The 23,505-nt window shown below is 62.0% G+C and overlaps 1 protein-coding gene across 1 annotated transcript; it reads right to left on the bottom strand.

The window, feature by feature from the left end:
• Positions 1 to 462: 462 nt before the first annotated feature.
• ASAP3 (ArfGAP with SH3 domain, ankyrin repeat and PH domain 3) lies at positions 463 to 19,846 on the bottom strand. The gene is made up of 26 exons (XM_074162150.1): positions 19,721 to 19,846; positions 15,681 to 15,753; positions 15,166 to 15,311; positions 13,141 to 13,215; positions 12,753 to 12,802; positions 12,396 to 12,522; positions 10,050 to 10,135; positions 9,189 to 9,264; positions 8,981 to 9,067; positions 8,577 to 8,686; positions 7,595 to 7,664; positions 6,951 to 7,038; positions 6,492 to 6,540; positions 6,198 to 6,385; positions 5,937 to 6,070; positions 5,446 to 5,540; positions 4,968 to 5,148; positions 4,251 to 4,336; positions 4,011 to 4,126; positions 3,848 to 3,915; positions 3,593 to 3,700; positions 3,232 to 3,478; positions 2,847 to 3,129; positions 2,158 to 2,302; positions 1,856 to 1,978; positions 463 to 1,592 (listed from the first exon to the last, which is right to left on the bottom strand). Exons 1-26 carry the CDS (start codon positions 19,844 to 19,846, stop codon positions 1,518 to 1,520), a joined length of 3,012 nt encoding a protein of 1,003 aa, XP_074018251.1. The 3' UTR covers positions 463 to 1,517.
• Between the last annotated feature and the right edge of the window lie 3,659 nt (positions 19,847 to 23,505).

The following is a 23,505-nucleotide window of genomic DNA, read 5'->3' as shown; positions in this document are numbered from 1 at the left end:
GCCAGCTTGACTGAGCCCCCCCGGGAGCACCCGGTGCATAGGGAGCCCCCCCAAGCACCAGTAGGTGTCAGGAGCCCCCCGAGCACCGACAGGATGGGGGTGCTGTCCCCAGGTGGTTGGGATGGGTGACAGCAAGTGAGCCACCCTCACTTGTCCCTGCTCCACCACCCCTCAAGGGTGTCCATAGGGTGAGCATCCCGCTCTGTGCTGGGCTGGATCCACTCCGGATCCGTCCCAAAACCCACCCTGGTGCACCCACCCTACCCCCCACCCAAAAGAGTGCTCTCCCCACATGACACCCCCAAAACCCAGGGTCACATCCCCCACGGGCACCAGCAGGTCATGGAGACCCTGGTGCTCAGGGTTCTCCTGGGCACATCACCAGCATCACCTGGCTTGGGGACTGCCAGCCCCGGGGGCAGGGGCTGTGCCCCCCCCACCCCGACACGTACGCAGGCACTTACAAAACTGATGGCTTTATTAGAAACCAGAGACAGAAAACACTTTTTTTTTTTTTTTTTTTTTAAAAAAAAAGAGGCTGTTTTTTGAGATGAAACATTTGACGCACAAACGAGAAAGGGGAGAGGGTAATTGGTGGGGGGGGGCATAGGGGCAGATGGCTTTTGAGGGACACCGGCACGAGGGGGACACTGGTCCCAGAAAAAGCTGCAAAATCCCCCTGAGGAGACCCCTGGGGCTGGGGAGGTGATCCAGCACCCACCCCAAGTGAGGGACGTGGGACACTGGCTCTGGGGAGCCACCTGAACCCTCCAAAAACCAGGGAATGGCATTTTGCTACCAGTTTTGGGGATCCTTTGAAGCTTCCTCAAGCCCCACCAGCCCAGGCAGCTGCCAGAGCCTGGAGGGGTGGGGGGGCACACAGGGCCAAAGACCCTCCAGGCCCCCCCAGGCGAGGTCAATAAAAGCCCTTTCATATTCCCTGCCCATCCCAAAAGCTTCACAGTTGGGGTAGAGAAGGTGACCGGGGGGTGCACGGCTGCTCCCCAGCCCTGCTCCCCCCAGGATGGAGGGGAGGGAGTGTCCATGGCCCCCCCCCCCCAGCAGAGGAGGGTGGGGAGCACCGAGTGCAGCTCCCCCCTCCCCAAATCCTTGCAGACGGGGGAGAAGAAAGCCCCGGGGATGGGCAGAGCCCACAGTAGGGACGGGAAAGCAGCAGGGGACACCAGGGGCCAGCACAGAAACCTCAGCCCACTAGTGCAGTGAGCGTGTCTGTTCTCTGCCCTACCCACAGGGCAGGTGGCAGCCCTTCAGCTCCCTGCAGCTGTCGTCCATGGACGGTCTTCTCAATGAGGGGGGGGGTCTCCGAGCCCCCTTGGAGAGCAGTGTCCAGCCAGGCTGGATGGTCCCATGCCAGGGTCCTGGGCACATGTCCCTCATGGCCTCGCTCTGCCGAGCCCCCCAGGGCTGGGGTTGCACCCGAGCACTCGCCAGCCGGTGGGGAGCTGCCTTGGGTCCCAGCCTAGGGGACAGGGACAAAAGGGGCCATCGCCACCTGGTCAGTCTTGCAAGAGGTGGACGAAGCTGGCTGGGAAGACCCCAGTGCGGGAGCCGTCACCCTCGATGAAGCCGACCTGGAGGTGCAGAGGCGGAGGGGGGTCAGGGGGTGGGGGGTCCCACCTCAGGCAGGGGAGAAGCTTTGGGGCTGATATCCCAGTTCCCAGAGGGATTTAGAGAGGCAAAGCCAAGGTGACATCAGTGGGAGCCTCCCCAGCCTTCCTCCATGCACAGATAGGGCAGGGGGCACCCGTCTATGCCCCCTGTGAACACCCAGCCTCCTCCAGAAGAGAACTTGAGGTGGGGGGAAATGAGGGTGGGGACCCCATCTGACACTCACCCAGCTCTGCTCATCCTCCTCCCGCGTCACCACGATCACCTCTCCCTTAGAGAAGGTCAGCTCCCGTGCTTTGTCCCCCTTGCAGTCAGCCACCGCCTTCACCCGCTTCTGCCTCCCCTTGGCCTGCAAAGGCGGGGACAAGGGGGTGAAAGACCCCTCCCAAAGGGGATGCAGGGATGTGACACCCCCGATCCCTCCAATCCACCACCCCAGGATAAGGGGAGCTGGGATGCTTGGGGATGCAGAGGGTGACACTCAGCCATTGCAGCCCCTCTGAGACCCCACCGAGTCGTGGCACCTACCGGAGCAAATCTCCTGGGCATGGGCACGGGGGGCACCTTGCTCAGCACAGGGTCCTCGGGGCCACCAGGGCTCTGGGGGGACACGGCTGACCCCGCTTTGCCCACCACGCCGCTGATGCGCCGGTATGAGCGGGTGCTCTCCGAGCTGCCGGGGACAGTGGCGACAGTGTCACCCCCTCTCTGCTGGTGTCTCCCCTCCCCTTCCCCCTTCCCGCAAGGTCTCAGTGGGGTCAAGGCCCTGCCATGGGACCCAAGGGACCAGGGTGCCACCCACAGCCTGCTGAGGGAGAAGGACCCCAGCACCCATCCTCCCTCAAAGGAGCCCAGTCCACCACAATTTCCCAAAAAGAGAGAAAAAAATACGTATTTGACAACTTGCAGGGGGGTCCTGGTCTTGGTGGCACCCCCAAATAATCTGAGTCACCTTCTCCAGGGACAACCCAACACCCCTGCAATTGTCCTTGTCCTCTCCTGCGTCCCAGGGCCAGCAGCAACTCCCTTGGGGACTTCAGGTCAGGGTGGGGACCCCTTTGCTCCATGCCCCCTGGGGACAATTTGGGGTTCCCCATGCCCGGGGAGAGGGGGGGGGGCACACAACCCAGCAGGGGTTGAAGTTGACTCACCAGCACCATGCAATGACCCCCCCCACACCCACTGCATCCCCAGGCTGGAGGGGGGGGGGTCCCTACCTGAACTTGACGGGGGGGATGTCGGGGGCCGTGCTGCCCGGTGGGGGCTGCCCGGGTGGGGGGCTCAGCTCCGACCCCCGCCGTGTGCTCTCTGTCTCCGAGCGGGTTTCCCAGTACGCTGCCCGACGGCTCTCGGTGGGGCTGCGGGTGCCAGGGGCTGGGGGTCCGGGGGGGCCATCCAGGGTGCCGGTGCTGCCGGTGGAGGGGAGGCTGCGTGGTGCCGGAGCCTCCATTGGCCCAGAGAAGTGCGGCTCCGACGCCTGCCGGGGGAGCTCGGGGCGCTCTGCGGGGGGACACACACGATGGGGACAATAAACCTGGTGTCTGGGTGAAGGGACAGCCCCACCGTGGGTGACACCCCCCCACCCCCCGACCCCTGACTCACCGGTGGGGCTGTGACCGGGTTTGGGGCGGCAGCCGCCCCGCGTGGGGTTTTTGAGGGGCAGGGGTGGGGGGATCTCCTCGCTGTGGGCCCGGCGGGGCGCGGGGCGGGAGGGCACCAGGATGCTCTCGTAGGTCTTGTTGGTGATGTCCATCCCCCCCATGCAGCTCCAGCGGGTCTGGGGACAGGCAGGCGGGGGGCTGGCGGCCAGCGGTGACGTGCCCTTGAAGGAGCGCTGGAGGGGGCTCACCTGGGGGCAGACACTCGGTTCCAGGGCTGCCCACCCCTCTGCACAGCGTCTGCACCCCCCCAGCCCCTTTGCTGGGGACGTGGGGTGTCCCCCCTGCCACCATCCCACAGGTACCTTCTCCTCCAGCTCATCCTCGCTGTCGTAGGGGAACTCCTGGGGGGGCTCCCAGTCATATTCGACGTGGATCTGCAGCGAGAGCTTCCCTGCCTGCGCCTGCTCCAGCTGCGGGGATGGGGCAGGTCAGGGGGGTCTCAGTATGGGGGGGGACAGGTCCCAGAAGCGTCCCCCACCTCCGTGCCAGCCCTTCCCTGGCGCTTCGGTACCCTGTCCCCAGCCTGAGCATCTCCCTCATGCCTCCATCCCACCTACCAGCTCTTCACACTCCGTGTGCTTGAGCCTCCTCGCCACATCCAAAGCCGTCTCGCCCGCCGCGTTCACTGCCCGAGGGACAAAAGGGGACAGATCCAGGTTACAGCCTCTCTGCTCCCACCAGATAGCCCCCCATAAACCTCACCACGTCCCAGCCCCGTACCCATGGAGAAGGCGGCTTTGCCCTTCAGGAGTAGCTTGAGGCAGTTGGGCTGGTTGTAGAGCGCGCCGTAGTGCAAAGCCGTGTTCCCTTCCTGCGTCACCCGGTCCAGCGTCCCCCTGCGCAGGGCCACCAGCAAGAAATTCAAGGCTCAAGAGGATGCAAGCGTCAGTCCCTCACGCTCGTGCACGCTCCTCCCCGAGGAGAGCAGGCAGGGGACACCGCAGGCAGCTGGGGACGCACCCGTTCTGGATGATGAAGTCCACCAGAGGAAGGGAGGATCTGTCGGCGTGGCGTACGGCCATGTGCAGCGCCAGCTCACCCGAGTCCTGCCACGAGATGGAAGGGAGTGGAGAGCTGGACCCAAGGATGCTCATCTCCCACGGGATGGTGGGGAGAGCTGAACCTGAGGACGCTCATCTCCCCCAAGATGGAGAGGAGAGCTGAACCTGAGGATGCTCATCTCCCACAGGATGGAGGGGAGAGCTGGACCCAAGGATGCTCATTTGCCCCAGGATGGAAGGGAGGAGAGAGCTGGACCCAAGGACTCATCTCCCACAGGATGGAGGGGAGAAGAGAGCTGGACCCAAGGACTCATCTCCCACAGGATGGAGGGGAGAAGAGAGCTGGACCCAAGGATGCTCATCTCCCACAAGATGGAGGGGAGGAGAGAGCTGGACCCAAGGATTCATCTCCCACAGGACGGAGGGGAGAGGAGAACTGGACCTGAGGATGCTCATCTCCCCCAAGACAAAGGGAAAGGAGAGATGGACCCAGGGATGCTTCATCTCCCCCAGGATGAAGGAAAGAAAAGAGCTGGACCTGAGGATGTTCATCTTCCCAAGGGCACATCTCCACCCAAAGGCGAGGAAACCCCTGAGCATGGGCACCCAGAGGGGGAAAATCCATTTACGCTGCCAGGCAGAGGGAGCAGGGTGACCGCGGTGGCACGGGGCTCACCTGGCCCTCGGGGCTGGCCAGGGGCTTGGTCAGATCGTGCCCCTCGGCGAAGGCCTGGAGCAGGGCCAGGAGGTCGCGGGCACGAATGGCTTCCCAGAGGCGGTGGGGGTCATCGCGGCCACTTTTCTGCACGTAGCGTCGCTCCATGTACTTGGCCACGATGTACTCCTTGCGGGCGGCCCTGCCGGGAAAGGCGGCATTGCATCGGCTTGGCTGGGCACGGAGACCATACCCCCCCCAGCCCCACCACAGCCCGTGGCTCCTGCCTCCTCCCAAAGCCTCAGGATCAGGGAGAAACCCCCCAAAAAAGCTGCAGGTGCCCATCAAAATCCAGGCGATGACAAGGACCCCCACCTCTCCCGTCCCTGGGCTGTCTCAGAGGTGGTGGGCAGTGGTGCGGGGACAAGGACAAACCATGCACCGTGCACTCCTTCTCCTCCCAGCCCACCCCGAGCCCCGTGGCCAGTGGCCAACTCACATATCGCTGCCGGCCGAGGGCTTGGGGCAGTCCTGTGCGGGCAGCGTGGCCTCCATGATCTCGTTAAAGCGGGTGTTCCCAACGCTGACGGCCAGCTGTGGCAAGAGAGGGATAGGGGGACACGAGCCCTCGTGGCCACGCTCATCCTGCCCCAGCCAGATCTCCATCCCCATCCCGCGGCAGAGGGAAGGAATCCACCAGATCCACCCAGGACCTTCTCAGAGCAGCATCTCCCTGGGGATGATGCTTTTTCATGGCAGGAGAAGTCTGTTTTAACAAGGGGCAGGTCCTGGGGGGCTGCCAGCATCCCCCCATCCACCCAGACCACCACGCTGGGAGCTGCAAACTGGGGAAACTGAGGCAAGTTTGCGAGCACCGCAGCAAACTGGGCACAGACGGGATGGAGGAGGAGGGATGAACTCTGTATCCCAGGAGGTTTGGGAGCCAGAGGGTGATTCCTGGTGGGTGCAAGATCTCGGGGAGCCCCTTACCAGCAGCTCGGAGGTGCTGAGGACATCCAGGGTGAGGGACTGGATGCGGGAATAATGGACACCCAGCTCCCGATGGATGCCGGAGCACTCGATGCACGTCAGGATGCCCAGGTTGGTGGACAGCCACGTAGGGTCTGTGGGGGGAGCGATGCCGGGGCTCAGCATCCCACCCCCCCCGCCAGCCCCGTGGGATGCTGCAACCCCTCCTGGGTACCCAACCCACACCTTGGGATGGGGGGGACACCCCGAGCCCTGACCTACCCGGGGCCCCGCAGTCGCAACACTGCTTGTTTCCCGGCATGTTCTTCACCTCGCTGATGACCAGCTTGGTGAGCTCCTGCACGCCGCCGTCCGCCCCGCCGCACGCCACCGCCCCGCTGCCGTTGGGGTCCCCCTTGAAGGCGTTGCTCAGGGCTTCGTCCTTGCTGTTCTGCAGCACCGAGACCCACCTGGGCAGGAGGAAGCCCCGTCAGGAGGAGGAAGAGGAGGAAGAGGATGGGTAAGGCAGAGCAGGATCCGGCACCGTAAGGAGTGGGGATGGGCTGCGACACTTACACAACGCACTCCTGCTCGTCCTCCGCTTGAAAGTGATACGTCCTGTTGTCTGCAGGGATGGGGAGAGGGGTGGGAAGGTGAGGGAGGGGGATTCAGGGATGCCCGAGACCGCAGGAAGGGGCTGAAACTACTCCAAAGGGGCTGCTTTAAACTAAAATTAAATCACTGCACATCACTCTTCCATCACCCAAGCCCTGTCGCGACCTCTTTTTGTCTTTGAGCTTGCTAGATCTCCTTGGAGAGGTTGGTCCTTCCTCCACAGAGGCATCTGGGGAGATGCCCAGAGCCAGATTAAAAGGGCAAAGGGTGCCCAGGTGCCATGGCAGGGCTGGCGGAGGGCCCTGGGAAAACCCGCTCGGGATGCTCGCCTCCAAAAAGGGAGTTCCCCCACCCACAGCTCGGCCGCCTCCGGGTCAAACACACCCACCCCAGCCCTGGCATTCCCCTCCGGGCACTCACGCGTCACCAGGTCGAAGCATTTCTTCTCCTCGGCGTGAGGCCGCACTTGGCAGGTGAGGAGGTTCAGCTTGACGGGGGGACGGTTTATCTGCAGGGTGTGGGGATGAAGCAGGTTGAAGGACCGGGAAGGGGTGGGACATGCATCACCATGCACATATCTCCAGTGGCAACCCTGGTGGGACACCAACCATCCCCAGACGGACCCTCTTGGGATAACCAGGCGAGTGGGACCCTCTGCAGGAGAACTGGGAGATGTCCCTCAGCCGTATCGTCTGTCCCCGCTGCAGTTCGCAGCCTCCACCGCCAGGGGGCAGCCCAGCCCTCCCACACACCCCCAGCCCCTTTGGCCTTGTCTGGAACCTCAACGTCCATCTCGCTGCCCCGGCCAAACCCACCGTCCCCCCTCACTCATGACACCCATCAACCATGGGGGACCCCATTTAGCACCACCGTCTCCCCAGCATTGACACCCATCAATCATGGGGGGCCCCCTTTAGCACGTCTGGTCCCAGCTCGTACTAAATTTTAAGCCAGGCATATTTCACGGTTTGGTCAAAACTAAACCTGAAAATCCAACAGAAGCCAACACTCAAAGGGTGACTTCAGGGGTCAGGGCTGCAACCCCCGCCCCCGCTGCTCCTCACCGTGCTGTGGGAGATGGTCAGGCAGCCGTACTTCACCCCACACTTCCTCTTCTGCCAGACTTTGCGGATTCTGAGGAGGAGGAAGAAGAGGAGTGAGGACGTGTTGCACAGCCCTGATTACCCACATCCACCCGCCTTCCCCACCACCCACGGCAGCCCTCGGCAGAGGCCTGATGGCTTTCTGGACGTGGGGTTGTGCTTCCTGTAACTCACAGAGCACAAAATGTCCTGCTGAGGGGGCTGGCCATGGGCCGTGCTGGCTACAGCATCACAGATCTGGTAGTCCCAGTTCAGCAAAGCACATAACGACCAGCTCAAAACCTTGTGCCCATCACCCAGAGGTCCCCTGAGAAGGTGAAGGCCTTCTCTTTGGGGCTCTGAGGGTTTTATTTTTCACCCTAGGTGATCTCACCAGGATCCTTTCTCCCTCCATGCCCAAGAAACAAGGAAATTCTTCCCCTCCCACCAGCCGCACAGGACGCAGCAGCTCTTCAGGGTGAACTTGACACTGAGCCTGGAGACCCACATCTGAGGACGCTACACCCACACAGCACCAGCCACCCAGGAGAGCATCACAGGAGAAGCATCCCAGCCATCAGAGCCTGCTGGGGGCCTTCGCATAAGAAATGGGCCAATGACACCAAACCATCACGGAAGAAGGTCCCCCGCACCACCTCCAAGCCTCCTCCTTCCCCAGCTGCAGTTGGAGTCCCACCAACCCCTGACCATCAGCTCTTAGCTCTCCTCCAGCCTGGGGAAAAAATCCCATTCTCCAAGTGTTGATGGATGCTTAGGAGACCAGATAGGACCAATTGCACCCAAAGACCTGTCTAACAGCAACCAAAATCCTCACCCAAACAGTTCCAACTTGGGATGTCCCAGCTCTGGGGCCTCCCATGAGTGTGGTGCTCTCCCAGCCCACAGCAACACTGGGAAGGAGCTGGGAGATCTCTGGACAAATAACACTCATCCTCATCCTCACCCATCGCTCTTCTTGTACAGAAATCCCGACTTCTCCGTCCCGTACTGCTTGTTCCCTTGGTGCTGGTGGATGCTGTAGCCACTACCAGAGTTTTTCCTGCTCAGGTTTTCCTGAGCTCACCAGGGGAAGAGAAAAAAACCAACATATAAAAAGCAAAGTGAGAGACACAGAAGTGGGTGCTGCTCCCAAGTGACCCCATCCTTACATGGGTGCAGTGCCCAGCAGAATGCCAGACCCCCGTCCCTTCCCAGCCTCCAAGCACTTCCCAGCTCTCCTGTTCTGCTCCCATGGATGTCCCCTTTGGTCCCCAGCTCCCCTTTTCCAGCTGCTAAACCCGAGGCACTCACCCCTCCTTAGCACCCAGCCCCCTCCCGACCCTCCCCTGCCCATCCCGGGGGTCTCACCTCCTTGTTCTCCAGCTGAAGGATGCTGCGGAGGGAATCGCGGGTCTGCGTGAGCTGCTTCACCTCCTCCTCTTGCGCTTGGTGGAGCTGGAAAGGGAGGCAGCTGCCCTCACTGCTGCGCTGAATGTGGGCGTTCTCGGGGGCTGGCATGGCGTGGGTGGCATCTCAGGGTGGGGGATGTCTGAGGGACGCTGGATGGCCGACTTACCGCATGGAGGGACACAGCGAGCTTCTCAATGAAGGGGTAGAGGTTCTGGGCAGCCTTCCAGCCGTCTTGGAAGAAACTGGGCATTTATTTCATGTGATTAAGATGCAGATGGGGAGGATAGAGGGAAAAAAAAAAGAGGTTTTTTAGAGAAAACATGGCAGGAGACCATAGCAACCCCCCTGGGAAGCTGCTCTATGGTTCCTCTACTACTGGGACCTGGAAGGATCCCACCAAAGGCCAAGCCCAGCCCATGGGGTCTGGATACCCCAAATATTTGGGGCGTTTGGGATGCAGGATTGGCCTCGTGTTCGATGGAAGCTCATCTCACTGAGGACCAGCCCTGTTGGACACCAGATCCCGGGGGTCTCTGGGTCACAGTCCCAGTCGAGGTCATGTTCTTGGCCAACTGCCCCCTTCCTGCCTCAGTTTCCCCACTTGAGAGCTGGAGGGGGTGACACGACACCCACACGCTGCTACTCCAGCCTCATGGAGCAATGGGAAAGGTGAGGGGATGTTAATCCTCGTTTCAAACACCCTCGTTACGAGCCCCATGGCTAACGGCATAGCCGCTCGGCTGAACTCATCCCTGGAAATCTATCCAGAAACCAAATCATCGGATATATCCCGAGCCAACCCCCTTCCCCCAGCCCCCACGGACACGTTTACAGCTCCTCAAGCCAACAAAGCACGTTTCAACTCCTCGGATGCAACCAGAGAGCAACGGGCTCTGCCCAACCTCTTCACCAACAGCGTTATGGAGCTGGGATGGGAGAAGGTGCCCTCAGACCCTTGTGGGACCTCCCATGGGTGATGACCAACCCTGGGGATGAGGCCCCCCCCCCAGACCCAGGTGGGACCTACTTGTGCTGAGCGTGGAAAAACTTGATGAGGCTCTGCAGGAAATCTGGTCCCTGCTTCATCTGAGACTCGCTGGCTTTCAGCAGGTACTGGAGGAGGAGAAGACACTCCGTTAGGTGATGGAGACAAGGACCAGCTGAAAATATCCAAGAGGAAAGAGCCTGCCCAGCCCTGGCCTCCCTTCCCTGCGCGGGGAGGAGGGTTAAAACGCTGGCTGGGTTTCAAGAAGTCGAGTCACGACGTTGGATTTGAAGGCAGCTCGCTGGGGACCACCCTCAGAAAACCTGGCTCTGGAAACCCTCCAAGCCCTGAAAAGTTCAAGGACCGAGGCATGCCCCCGGGGTTTCCAGCCGAGCATGCTTCTCCCGCTGCTCGTTACTTCTGGAGTTAATAAATAACCAAAAGCCAAGGCAGCTCGTGAAGAAGAAAAAAAAAAAAAAAAAAAAAACCAGCACACCAACAGCTCAACCGTTTTTTTTAAGATATGACCCTTTTGCTCCTCAAAAAAAAAAATAAACTCAAGATTTCAAGCAGCGAGTGCCTGCAGCACATCAGCCCCGGAGGTCTGCAGTCCTCCCGGGAAATTTTAGCTTGATCCATCAAACTCATCCATCAGCTGCAGGCAGAAAATACACGGAGCCTTGCTCACCCTGAGCAAAATAAGGGGGGGAAAAAAGAGATTTTTCCCCCTGTGGGCTCCTCTCCAGCCCGCGCAGCTGCTGGAGGATGGGTTTGAGGGGGAGATGAGGGGAAGGGAAGGCAGCCCTGAGCTTTCCATGGTGGGGAAACACCACGGTGGGGTAAAGCCCCCCAGGATGGAGCCTCCCAGTGATCCAGACAGTCTGGAAACCCCTACCCAGTGAAGGGTCACCTGGGCTGGGCAGGGTTGTGAATTTGCTCCATGCTGAAGCTGCGAAGTCAACATAACATCCAACCTGGAGCCCCAGGGTGTCCGGCACCCCCTGAACAAAGTCCCAGCTGGAAAAGGCCAAGTGTGCCCGGGCTCCCACAGGACTTCCCTGTGCTGCCACCCACGCTCCAGGGTGATGATAGCTGGGGACAGTCCCCTGGGGGTGTGAGACAGCCCATGATGGGGAGATGCAACCACCCCACACATCACTGGCCCAGGTTGCCCAGAGAAGCTGTGGCTGCCCCATCCCTGGAGGGGTTCAAGGCCAGGTTGGAGGGGGCTTGGAGCAACCTGGTCTGGTGGGAGGTGTCCCTGCCCAGGGCAGGGGGTGGCACTGGATGGGCTTTAAGGTCCCTTCCAACCCCAACCATTCTATGATCACTCCCTGGGATGAAATCAGATCATGCCCCCACCCCAGGGAGCAGCAAACACCCCTCCACCTGCAAACCCACACACCACACACGCCCTTGGAAGAGCTGCCCCCACATTTCCAGGCAGGATTCCCAGGAAAGCAACAGCTCTCGTGCACGCCGGCACACACGCAGGGCAGGGCAGTGCCCCCTCCCCGGCCGAGCGGCAGCTCCCGCTTTCCCATGTGCTGTTATTTATTTCACAGTGCTGCTATTCAAGGCAGTGACTCATCTGGCCGGGTCCCAGCTCCTCAGCCCCGCTGCGGCGGGCGCAGCCTCCTCCCCACACCCCCTGCCCTTTGCTGGGGGGGGGAACATGGGGCTGCACCGGGCTCCGATGCCGCTGCCTGGCCCTCAAGGATGTGCGTGACCCCTGGGACAACCCACTGGGGACTTGTCCCCTGCTCTGTGTCGCTCTCAAGAGGTTTATGGGGCTGCTGGGATGACTGGAGCCAGGGTGGCTGGGTTCCCTCTTCACTGGGGGGGTCCGACATCGGGTCTCCATCCTTTCACCTATTCCCATCTCACCTCCTGAGCATGGACCACCAGGATCCGGGGGGACCTGGGGCCACTTATGACACACACCCCCCCCCCAAACCAAAACCAAGAACAGTTTTGAAAATAGGGCAAAACCACAAAGCCAAACTCGGGGATGTTATCCAAAAAGCTCACTTTTTGCCCCAAACGCCAGCCTTTGGCTTTGCAGCGGAGGGGTAGGAGTGGGGCTGGGAGGATGTGGGTGCAACCCCCGGGTGCCTCACTGCAGGGTAACCAACCCATGGGTGCCATTCACAGCCGCATCCTGTGGGGACCCCAACTCGGGGATGGGGGGTTCCTGAGCCAAGACCATGCAGGGACACGATGGAATGGGGACAATCAGTGCTCCAGCACTGCATCCACGTGGGGCTGCTTTGGTGGGGGGGGACGGGGACTGACTCCAACACCCCCACCCAGCTCCGAGCAGAGGGGTCCCCTGTGTCCCCCTGGGACCGAATGGTCCTCATGTGTGTCCCCCGGCACAGCCCCTACCTCGCACATGTGGAGCTGGAAGAGCCGCCGCTCCTTCTGCATGTCCTCAGCCACCTCCGCCGCTGACGGCTCGGCCTGGATGACCCCCGCCAAGCGGGCCCGCTCCTTCTCCTTCTCCATCTTCCCCCTGCGGGACGGGATGGCGGCAGGTTGGGGACAGCCCTGCTCTGAGGCACGTCCCATGGTGGGGATGGGATCAGGAGAAACATCTCCAGACCCTTTAGCTGGGCAAGGCTGGACCGCAGCCCACCCGATAGCAAACTGGCACCGATGGGTGCCCGGCTGCAGCCCTGGGACAAAACACCTCTGTACAGAGCGGGATTAGGTGGATTTTGTTGGAGGGAGCAGGTTCCTTACACTTTGGTCTCGTAATCCTTCCAGGCCTTTTCGATCTGCTTCTTGGAGTCCTGCGGCAAACGGAGAGAGGGGATGGCAGCCGTCAGGGAAGGCGAAAGACCCGGTGGCACCGAAGCAGCATCCCGATGCCAAGGTTTTTCATCGCTGCACCCTTCCCTGCTCCTCGGGGACAAGGGACGTCCCCACCGGGTCTTCACCCCTCACTCCAGTCCCTTCCACCCCTCGCTGATGCCTTCCAGCCTTGGGCATTTGCTCCTTCCTTCTCCTGGTCACAGGGCACAAGCTGAGCCCCTAAAGGGGGGGGGGGGTGTGTCCTGACACAATATGTCCCCACATGGGTGACCCGCAGCCTCGGAACCCCTGGGGACAGTGCTGGAGGGGGACTCACCAGACGGCCGTCCTTCAGCTGCCCCTTCAGCAGGCTGTCCAGGGGGAAGGAGACGATGTTATTCAGGTTCTGCACCTGCAAAAGGCAGAGATGGGGTTACCCCACGGGGGGTCCCCACCTCGGGGCAGGTTGGGTGAGCTGGAACCCCAGGTCCTTCCAAGCGCTGGGGTCCCGTTCTCGGCTCCATCGCCGTCCCGGGAAGGGTTAAAGAGGCTGGAAGCAGGGCCGGATCCAGGCACAGGGCAGGCTGGGGCTTGTCTGGAGCTGGCTGCAAGATGTCTGACGCGGGGCCCTTCCCACAAACCACATCAGCGCCGCGGCTGCCAAAACCAGAGCTGTTCCCCCCCATCGCCACCCCGTCCCTGTCCCCGTCCCCCTTCGGCACCCGGCGACGCCACCAGCCCCTCCACAGACCCGTGATGCAAAGAGCCCCCCCACAATGTCAAGGGGGTTCCCCAAACGTCCCCCTTTCCTGGGGCTTGGGGACAGCAATGAGGCCACCGCCGTCCCCACCAGCACCGTGCAGGGGTCTGTGGTGGAGTCACAAGAGCCTGCTCCAGTCCCAGCGCCCCTCCACGCACCCCGTGGGGCAGCACCCCATTTTAGTGCTGTCAGAGCAGCTCCAGCACCCACATGGGACCTCCCCGCTGCACCCAGATTTCTTTTAAAGGCTCCTGAGAATTTTTTTTGCCGGCAGCGCCCAGGGAGAAACCCAGCTCCGGGGCAGGGGACCAGCCCCAAACGAGGCGGGGACAGGGCACCCCCCCTTCCAACAGCTCCGGGGTGACACGGCACCCCGCTTCTGACAGCTCCAGGGGGACTCCGGGAGGGGAAACCTGGCTTTTTGGATCCAGTTGAGGGTCCCAGCTCCGGGGAGAGCGGGGGGAAAGATGGGGGTGGCTGTTCCCACACCGGCAGCACGTGGGGGACCGGTGCTGGGGGGAACCGATCCGACTCCTCCACTGGGATGGTTCCCACAGAGCCCCCCCAGAGCATGGGGGTCCGCCTGGGCTGGGACAGCGGGGAAGGGGAGGAGCAGGGAGGCCCAGACTGGGGTAACTGGGAAAGGAAGACGCCGAAATCTGAAATTCTTGCTGGGGGAAGGGCAACAGAAATAAATCTCCTCCTTAAGCGGAGCCAGCGGCCAAAAAAATTCCCCTTGGAGGGGGGGATTTGAAAGGGATGGGAGAGGGGGCCAGCAGCATGGGACCAGCCCCCCAGGGCAACCCAGCTCCCTCTGGGAACCGATTTCTCTGCTGGAGCCATTCCCATAGAGGGGAAGGTGCTGCCGGTTCGGCTCGTAGCCACCCCTGCCTGCTTGCCTGCCCTCTGCCTGCCTGCTTCCCGCGTGGCCACGGCTCCCCAAGGCCCCGCTGCGCAGCTCGGCGTGGCTTTGATTTACTTCTTGGCAAGCGAGATCAGAGATGCAATTGATGTGAAAAAAAAAAAAAAATTAAAAAAAAAAATAGAAAGAAAGAAAGAAAGAAAGAAAGAAAAAGAGAAAAAAGAAGGAAGGAAAGAAAGAAGGAAGGAAAGAAGGAAGGAAAGAAGGAAGGAAAGAAGGAAGGAAAGAAGGAAGGAAAGAAGGAAGGAAAGAAGGAAGGAAAGAAGGAAGGAAAGAAGGAAGGAAAGAAGGAAGGAAGGAGAAAAAAGAAAATAGCAGCCCCAACCGCCCATCGGATCCCAGTGTCGGTGTCTCCAGCCGAGCTGGGAATGAGCTGTAAATCCAGCAATGAGGGTATCAGATGGTCTGGGAGCACCAGGAGCGTGTCCCTGAGCCCAGGATGGGAGGTGGGGATTGCCAGCGGTGGTGGAGGGCAGCTAAACTTAGAGGAGGGGGGCTGCACGGGGTGGTTTTTCCACATCCAGATGGATCCTGGAGATTTTCCCGGGCTTGGCAATAGCCGGCTGTAGAGAACAGCCTGAGGTTGCACTGGAGACGCCGTGAACCCCATGATCCTGTCCCTGGGCGTGGGTTAAAGCCTCCCCCCGATCTCAGCAGTGTGTGGGGGGAAAATGGCTCACCAGGTTCTTGAAGAGCGCGGTGACCTCGCGGGTGAAGACGGCCAGGTTGAGGAAGCCGGTGGAGAGCTCGTGGTTGTTCTGGGAGAGATGGTTGTTGCCGAAGTTCTCCAGGGCTTCGCTGTACTGCTCCTCGTTCTCCACGTGGGCTGCACGGGGAGACATCAGTGAGAGACACAGGGTGGTCCCACAGCACCCCATCCCCGGAGATGGCCACATCATGAGGTCCCACCAGCACCCATCACCCACCTTCCCATCCCTCTGTAGCAGAGCTGGGCTGATCCTGCTACAGGATCCCAAACAACCTCCCTAAAGTCCTTGATTTCCCTTTTTACCCCTTTTTAAAGCCAGTTTTGGGCACCCTATCACATTGCTGGGCTGGCTGGCTGGCCAGCACCCACGGCCACCCAACTGTGCGGCTGCACGGACAGACGTGACCAGCGTTGGGTGGAGGATGGGACTGTCACACACCCCGGTGGCTCGGGGGGGTGCCCATCAGCTCTCGAAGCACAACTCACTGAGCCCGGAGACGTGAATGGCTTTCACATATTTCCTGATCCTCTGGAGTACGGCTTGGTCCCCATCCAGGCTCTGCGAAAGCGAAGAAAGAAAACAAACGGAGCTCGTTAGCCCCTGCCAAGCGCGGCCACCGCTCCCCCCAGCCCAGCTGGCCCTCGGGAAGGCGGCTGCTCTGCCATGCAGATGTGCGGGGCAACGGCCAAGCTCCCAGGGCTGGGAGAGGAGCCGGAGGCATCCCGGGGACACCGGAGCATCCAGCCCATCCCCTGCCAGGCCTGTGGTCCCCGTGGCTTTGGCTGCCAGGCAGGGATTTAGCTGTCCCCGGAGAGGAGGGTTCGAGCAAGAGGGTAGCAGTGGGTGAGGGGCTGGGCCAGGACACCCAGCACCACTTTGGATCCGAGCAGCTTCCAGAAACCGTGGAAGATGCCTCCCCAGGTCTCACAGGGGCTCTTTTGACCAAGGAGGGGATGAAGCATCACGTAGCACAAATACACCAGCCCATCCCCGCCACCCCAGCTCCCCACAGCCTGGGGACAGGCACGGTGGCGGAGACCTCTGAGGGTGCCCAGTTCCTCGCAGGCGTCCACGGCGGAGCCAGAAGTGGGACCCACCTTCTGCCAATGCCTGACAGGGACCTAAATCACATAAATCCTGCATAAATGCTCATAATCCCACATAAATACGGCTTTCCACACACCCCCCCCCCAGCTTGCGGAGGGTCTTGGCTGTGGCCCCCAGCACTGTGGACCTCCTCGTAGCCCCCACCGGCTGCACCCTGCGCTTGCTTAGAGCACTCCCCATCCCCCAGCCTGGTCCCCCCCATTCTCCCTCCATCCCTCCCTACGTGGGCAGCCCCCACGTACCCCCACGGAGCACCAGGGCAAACTCAACCCCAACGCCATCCCAACGCCAACCCAGTGGCAACCTGCCCCCGGAGCATCGTAGCCCAACACACGGCGGCCCCAGCCATCAGGAAAGGGTTAAGGGCGGCTTGGCTGCAGGTACCAGAGGCATGATAACAGGCTGGAAATATTTAGAGGGCGTGAACGGCGAGGAGAAGGGCGAGGGATGAAACCGCGGAGGAATTACAATAAAGAGGCTCTCTCTCTCTCGCTCGCGCTCTCGCCGAAGGTTTTGGGGCTGATGTCAAGGCCGATTTCCTGACAGCGGGGTCAGCCTGGCTTCGGCGCCGCTCTCCGAGGCCCTCCTCGTTGGCCGGGATGCTGCGGACGAGCTTTGGCCGGGATGAGTGAGCTGGGAGGGGACTGGGGCTGAGGCAGGAGCCAGACCCCCCCCCAGAGGGGGGTCTCACAAAGTATCTACAATAGGGAGGATGTTGGGGTGCTCCATCGCCACCCGTAGCCCCTCTCTGCATCAAATCTGGGCACCCCAGGCTCTCCGGAGCTGTGGGCTGGGACACAAGGATCCCCTGTCTTGCGGGAGGGACACCAGGGCTGGATAACTGGTTGCCCCAGGCTCACAAACCTGGCGTAGCCTCAGGAAGGGGAAACTGAGGCAGCATGAGATGCTCTGGATGCGTCAAGTCACTGTGGAAGCAGGGGAAGAAGCTGCTCCAAGTGCCCAGGACGGGGCAGGCCACCCCGGTGCCAGCTGACGGTCAAAGGAGGCTGAACGCAGGGACCGGGGATGATCTGGGGACAGTCACGGAGGCTTTCAGGAAGGGGTCCACAAGCCAACCGGTGGGGATATGGCAGGCAGGGCCAGGCACCGGGGTGGTAAATGCAGAGGAAAATCACTGCACGGTGCTACCCTGGCTGTAGGCATCACTGGCATCCCCGATGTACCGAGCTGGCTGCTGGGGACACAGGCCTTGGCTGCACGGGGACAGCCCTCCAGAGCGGGGGCAGCGATGTCTGGAGATCCCGCAGCACCCATTACCCACCAGCCCAGCTCGGGGATAAGGGCTCCCGGTTGGGAGAAGCTGAGAACGTGGGCACAGCAGGGACAGGAGCACGAGGGATTCCCCGTGGGGATGGAGGAAGGGACGGATCTGCACCTGCACCACAGGGCTCACAGCCTGGGGACCGCGAGCAGCCACCGCCACCCCGGGCAGGATGCTCAATGGGGACCATTCTTCTGCCTCCCCCCCGCCACTGGCTCGTGCCGCCCGGCGAAGGAGCCGCCGCGGGTGCCAGGGGCCAGGCTGGTGGCTCTGTCCTGGGTGCAAAGGGCAGCACGTGGCAGGGACTCGGTATTATTTACACGGAGCCTGGCTGCCAGCTCTGCCACCAAACGTGCCAGTGGCCTCTGCCATGTCACCCTGCCCCAGCCCGGAGGTGCCCGGTCCCGTGTGACACGCACACAGCACCCAGCCCCAACCACCAAGGGCTGGATCCGATGTTCCAGCCCACTCCAGAGACCTTGGGCTCTGCCTCCACAGCAGCCCCCAAAGTCACAGGAGACCCCCGGGAGGGGAGAGCACTCTTTAATCCTGGGGGGGAAACTGAGGCACGGAGCAGCTCCAGCCTCATAATGAGTCGAATGCTTGATGTGTCCTTGATGGCAAGGACCAGCCTCCAGTCCTCTCCCCGCTCACTCACATCTCTCCTATCCCCCCCAGTTTGGGACCGGTTCCCAGATGGGTGCATGCAGCTGTGCCTCAAAGGCAGCAGCCCCCTGTGTTGGGGACCTGGTGGGACACGGTCACCCCTTCCCACCCAGCGGCCGCTGGAGCAAGGCAGGGAACCCTCACTTCTTCCTGCTGCCAAGGCACCAGCTGGGATCTGGGGTGGTGACAGGGAAGACGAAGGCTCGGTTTGGTCACACAGTCTCTCCCACTCCCCAGCCCTCCCCAAAACCGCTGCTGTTTATTTTCCTTGCCTGACACTATCGCCCCACCAGGGCTTGGAGGGCAGCGTGGGGCTGGGGCTGGTTTGGTTGGATTTTCCTCTGCCCCTCGCACCGGAGCACGGGGATGCCAAAGGCCTGGCAGCAGTTCAGCCCCCACAAGAGTTCCCCACAGCCTCCGGTGGGATGGGGGGGGCCCCATGCCCCCCATGTTGAGCACGACGGCAGTCACGAGTCTCATCTCTCAGCTGAGAGCTTTCCTAAGCAAACCCCACAGAGACCCCCGCCATTGCCATGGGATGCCTCTCCCCCCATCCCCGTCCCCCTTAACCGCAGCCTCTCCGAGCAGCCAAACGAAATTCCTGCTGTTTCCTCCTGGCTGGAGCTGCCTCCCCCTTCCCGGCTGAGAGGAAGATCCATGGCAGCGGCCAGCACGTGCCGGCGGGGACAAGGATGCTCCACGGTGTGTCCCCAGATTTTCAGCCGGGGGACGCCCATCCTGCTGCCCCCGGGGATCCCGGCAGCCCCAGCACCTGGGGCCCCGCGCTCCCCGCCAGCCCTGGCTCTCCTTCAAAGCCATTCCTTCTCTAAGAGGAGTTGGCAAAAGCCACGGGACCAGCTGGAAACCGCCTTTATTCCAGGCGGGAGAAGGGGGGGACGAAGAAGGCACCCCGCCACCTCCGCCCTTCCCGCAAACGCCGCCGGGGATTTTGGGGGGGGGGAGGCTAAAAATACTCCTATGGTTTCAATCGCGGGGGGGGGGGACCCCCCCAGGGACACCACACCGCATCAGGGCTGGCTCCTTGGTAGCGGTCGGAGCCCTGGATGCTCTGCCCAGCCCCGGAGGGATGCCCTGTGTCCCGTCCGCCCCCCCGGCCCCATGGTGCCTGGCCCTGGGCACCACCAGGAGCTGAAGGCAAAACTGGCTTTAAAGGAGAGTTTTGCTCATTCCTGCAGGCCTTGGCCCTGAAAAAAGCCCACGCTGGGGCTGCTCGGAGGATGCAAAAAGCCACCTTGGCCACCCAAAGCTTAGGGTGACCTCCAGGTCTTGGGGTGAAGAGGGGGACCTCAATAAATCGAAGTCCAAGGAAGGGGAGACGCCCCCTCGGGGTGGGCATTGGGCACCTACGGGTACCGGGGGCTACCGTAACGCGGGGTGCAGGGGGTGTCCCCAGGATGAGCGCAGCCCGACTCCCCCCCCCCTCCCTCCGACCCTCCTGTCCCCGCTCACCTCCTCCAGAGCCCCCACCGCCCCCCGGCACTTCTGCATCTTGGAGGCGAAGGCGGCGGCCGCCGGGGAGCTGAGGTCCTCGCCGGTCACGGCCAGGAATTCGGCCACGCTGAGCTGCTCGGGCATGGTGCGGGCGGCAACGGGGGCGGGGAGGGGGGGGGAAACGGAGCGGGGGGCAACGGGGGCTCACCGGGAGCCGCACCGGGGGCTCGCTTGGAGCGCACCGAGGGGCTCACCGGGAGCGAGCCGGGAGGGAGCTCGGAGCGCACCGGGAGCCGCACCGGGAGCCGCACCGGGAGCTCCCCAGCGGAGCGCCCCGGGGGTGCGGGGGCCAGGCCCGGCTCAGCGCCCCATGTCCCGCACCGGGAGCCCCGCACCGCGCCGCGCCGGGCAGTTTCTCCCTCCGCCCGCCCGCTCGCTCGTTCCCTCCCCGCCGCCGTCACGTGGGCGGCCCCGCCCGCCCGCCCGTTAAAGGCGAAGAGTCCCGGTGCCCCCCCCGTCCCCCTCCTTCCAAGACTCCCCCCACTCCCTCCCCCCGGGGACCCCCACCCCGAGTATCGGGAGCTGGGAGGTGCGGGGGTCCCGCGGTGAGGAGTGTCGGGGTGCGGGGGGGTGGGGGAGGAAGGGAAAACCCCGGGGTCTCGCTGGATCTGAACCCCCCCCCCCCCCCAGCCTCACCCCGGTACCCCTGGACCTCACCCAGAGGCAGGCGAGCACCCAGATGTGGGTGACAACGCACCGAGCAGAACTGTCCCATCCCGGCGGGATGCGGGATGGAGAGGAGCAGGGGAGGCCGGGAGCGAGGTCTTGGGCATGCGGTGATGGTTTGGGATTAAACCCAGTCCCCCCAGAGCACTGGTTTAACTGGAGGCTGCCCCCCCATCCAGCCCTTCCTTGACCCCAGAGGGAACAATCCCTCTTAGGGCAGGGAGTGATTCCCAGAACCCTCGGCTCATCCATGGCTGGGGATGTGACATCGGGGGTCACATCGTCCTGATGGATTCCCATTCCTCTCACCTTGCGGGTTCAAGGAGCTGGATTCTGGTGTCCCATTCCCTGGTTATTTGCCATTCCCGGAGGATGGGGGAGCCCAGACACCCTGCCAAGGCACACACCAAGCGCATCCCACCACGGGGATGGGGTTGGTGGCAAACTGGAAAGAAGGGGACAAAAAGCCCCAGCCATGCCCTGTGGGGCTGGTTTGCCATGAGAGAGGATGACACGGGTGCAAGTTTGCTTTGCAGACCCCTCCCAAGCTCCATCGCTCCTGCCCCCCACACCAAGCGCCCCTCACCTGGGGTAGATCGTGGGGTGACAGACCCCCCCGTCCCCTTTACTGAGCCTGGAGGGGGGGGGCTCCATAAAACTCAGGATTGTGCCTGACCAGACTGAGCCAGGGCCAGGCCCTGCTCTAACCCAGTGTCACTGGGATGCTGGGGGGGGGGGGGGACAGGGACATGGGAAGAGCCGTTCCGGCCCATGGGGTGAACGGCTGCACTTTAAATATTCAATCCTCCAGGCATCAGCGAGCAGAGGTGCCCACAGTTTAGCCTTGGGGTGCAGTCTCTCCACCCCAATTAGGGGGGGGTCCAGTACCCCACTGAGGTCCCAGGGACATCTCCCTCAGCAGGGCTCTGGCAGACACGGGGTTAAAAGGCTGCAGCCCAGGCAGGACGGGAACAGGGGAAATTTGGGGGTTCCCAGTGGGTAGGAGCCCCTCAGCAGACACCCCCAGAGCCTCCTTGGGGGAAAACAAGGGGGGGACACTGGCCTCAGCAGAGCAGCCACAGGGGCAGCCCAGAGCAGAGGCTTACAGCAGCGTGGACCGGACTCGACACCTCCCCAAACCCTGCAGCTCCCCCCCCCGGTCAGGGCCGAGACCCCCCCCAGACACCCAGCTTCTCCCGGGGATACCCTAGGGTCCCTCCAGAGGCGGCGCTGGGGACAACCCCTTCGCTGGGGTGGCCCTGCCACCTCCTGGCCGGCCTGGGGACTGCGGGGAGGGGGTGAGTGTGACACGACCCGGGGACACCCCCCAGCTGCTCCGGGACACGCAGCCCCGCGGGGTCTGGGGACAGGACCCCACAGCACTCTGTGTCCCTCACCCAGCTTACCTGGCCCGGAGCTGTGCTCCTCCTCCTCTTCTTCCTCCTCTTCTGCCCCACCAGGGGAGCGTTGCAATGTGCTCCATGACCCCAGGTGCCATCAGCCGTCGCCAGGTACCACCAGACATCACTGGGTACCACTAGACATCACCAGGAACCACTGGAGACCACTGGGTACCACCGGACATCACCGGGTACTGCCGGACATCATCGTGCCACCGGCACTGTTGGCATCTCCAGGTCACGACACCACCTGGCAGAGGAGGGTGACCTGGGGCAGAAGGAACCCTCCATGGGCATGGTCCCACCAGGTTCTCGCTCTGCAGCCTCCAAACCTGCCCTCGAATCCGGCCACACAAGCCCACCCCCAGTCCCCACAGTGACCCAGCCCCCGGCCCTAGGGCTTTTCCCACGTTCAAGGGGCTCAAGCTCCAGCCAACGCTCATCCCGGCCGGATTTGGGCTGGAAATCACCGATCCGCAGCAGGTCAGACCCGTTTCCCTCACTCCAGCCACAAATTCATCTCAACTCCCTTTACCACCAGCTCCTCCGGAGCTGACCGGCCACTTAAAAGGCCCCAAAACAGGCTTTTTTTTTTTTTTTTTTACACTGAAAACAGGAGCAAAACCAGCCCAACGCCTCCCTCCTCCCAAACCGCCCCGACATTTTGCTGCTTAAAGGAAAAAAAAAAAAAAAAAAAAAAAAAAAAAGCCCCTTATAATCCAAAGTTTCATTTTATTTCATCCCCTCCCAGGCAGAAAACACCAAGTGCCACAAGTTTTTTCCACGCCAAAACACACTCTCGCCCCACGCCACCTCCCAGCCAGCCCCCACAACCCACCCGAAGAAGAACAACTTAAATATACTCGTTTAAAAAAAAGAAAAATCAAAAATTCCAACCCGACCCTCGCCAGCACTGTGCCGAAAGGGGGATCCCGTATAAATACAGTGCAATAATTACATCGATTTCCCAATGGCACAATTAAAAAAGCCGTATCCAGCCCCCGTGTCCGGGGGCTCGTCCCGCGCTGCTTCCCAAGCCCCTTCTCCACAGGCGATGCTCCAGCCACCAGTTGCTAGCATCCCTCCTCCCAGTACGCTCCAGTTTAGATACTCCCCCCCAGTACCAATAGCTCTGAGGCTGGAGGGAGCTGGTACAGACTAGGGGAGAGGGGCTGTAGCTCCCCAGGAAATACGGCTCCGTGTCCTGGACAGGGATTTGCCGGAGCCACTGATTTTGGATTCCAGCTACCGTGAGGGGGGGGAAACACTGCTTGAAACGACCCGTCGTGACACCAAAAAACCAGTCTAACTGGGGAGCAACCGGAGTGGTCCCACAATATGACACCACCCAACGCGGCCCATGCTGGGCAGGGGTTTCTCTGCCACCCAGGGGTGCCCCTAACCCACCCCCAGTCTGGCAGCAGCCCCAGGGCAATGGGGGGTTATGGTGGGCTAGGACAGGACCTTGCTGGATCCTTCCCAGGGGCTTACGTCTCCCCAGGGTGCTCCCAGAGCCCAGTGAAGTGACAACCAACCCAGGAGAGCGAGGAGAAGCCACCCAGGGTGGACAACACGAGCCCTCCCCCATCACTCTCAGAAAACCCAGCACCCCCCCGACGCACCCCACAATCTCCGGCCACCCCGCAGAGACCCCACGCACTCAGGACACAAGTGACC

Source organism: Numenius arquata, chromosome 21, assembly GCF_964106895.1.
Source record: "Numenius arquata chromosome 21, bNumArq3.hap1.1, whole genome shotgun sequence".
Lineage (NCBI taxonomy): Eukaryota > Metazoa > Chordata > Aves > Charadriiformes > Scolopacidae > Numenius > Numenius arquata.
The sequence above is the reverse complement of the archived record's forward strand: the minus strand, read 5'-3'. Positions and strand labels throughout refer to the sequence as shown.

Excerpts from the sequence above, each read along its gene's own strand:
- ASAP3 (XM_074162150.1), bottom strand. The coding sequence starts at position 19,846 with ATGCCCGAGCAGCTCAGCGTGGCCGAATTCCTGGCCGTGACCGGCGAG. Across the intron at positions 7,039-7,594 it reads TGACCATCTCCCACAGCACG|ATAAACCGTCCCCCCGTCAA; the intron begins GTGAGGAGCAGC and ends CACACCCTGCAG. Across the intron at positions 3,479-3,592 it reads AGGATGAGCTGGAGGAGAAG|GTGAGCCCCCTCCAGCGCTC; the intron begins GTACCTGTGGGA and ends GTCTGCCCCCAG.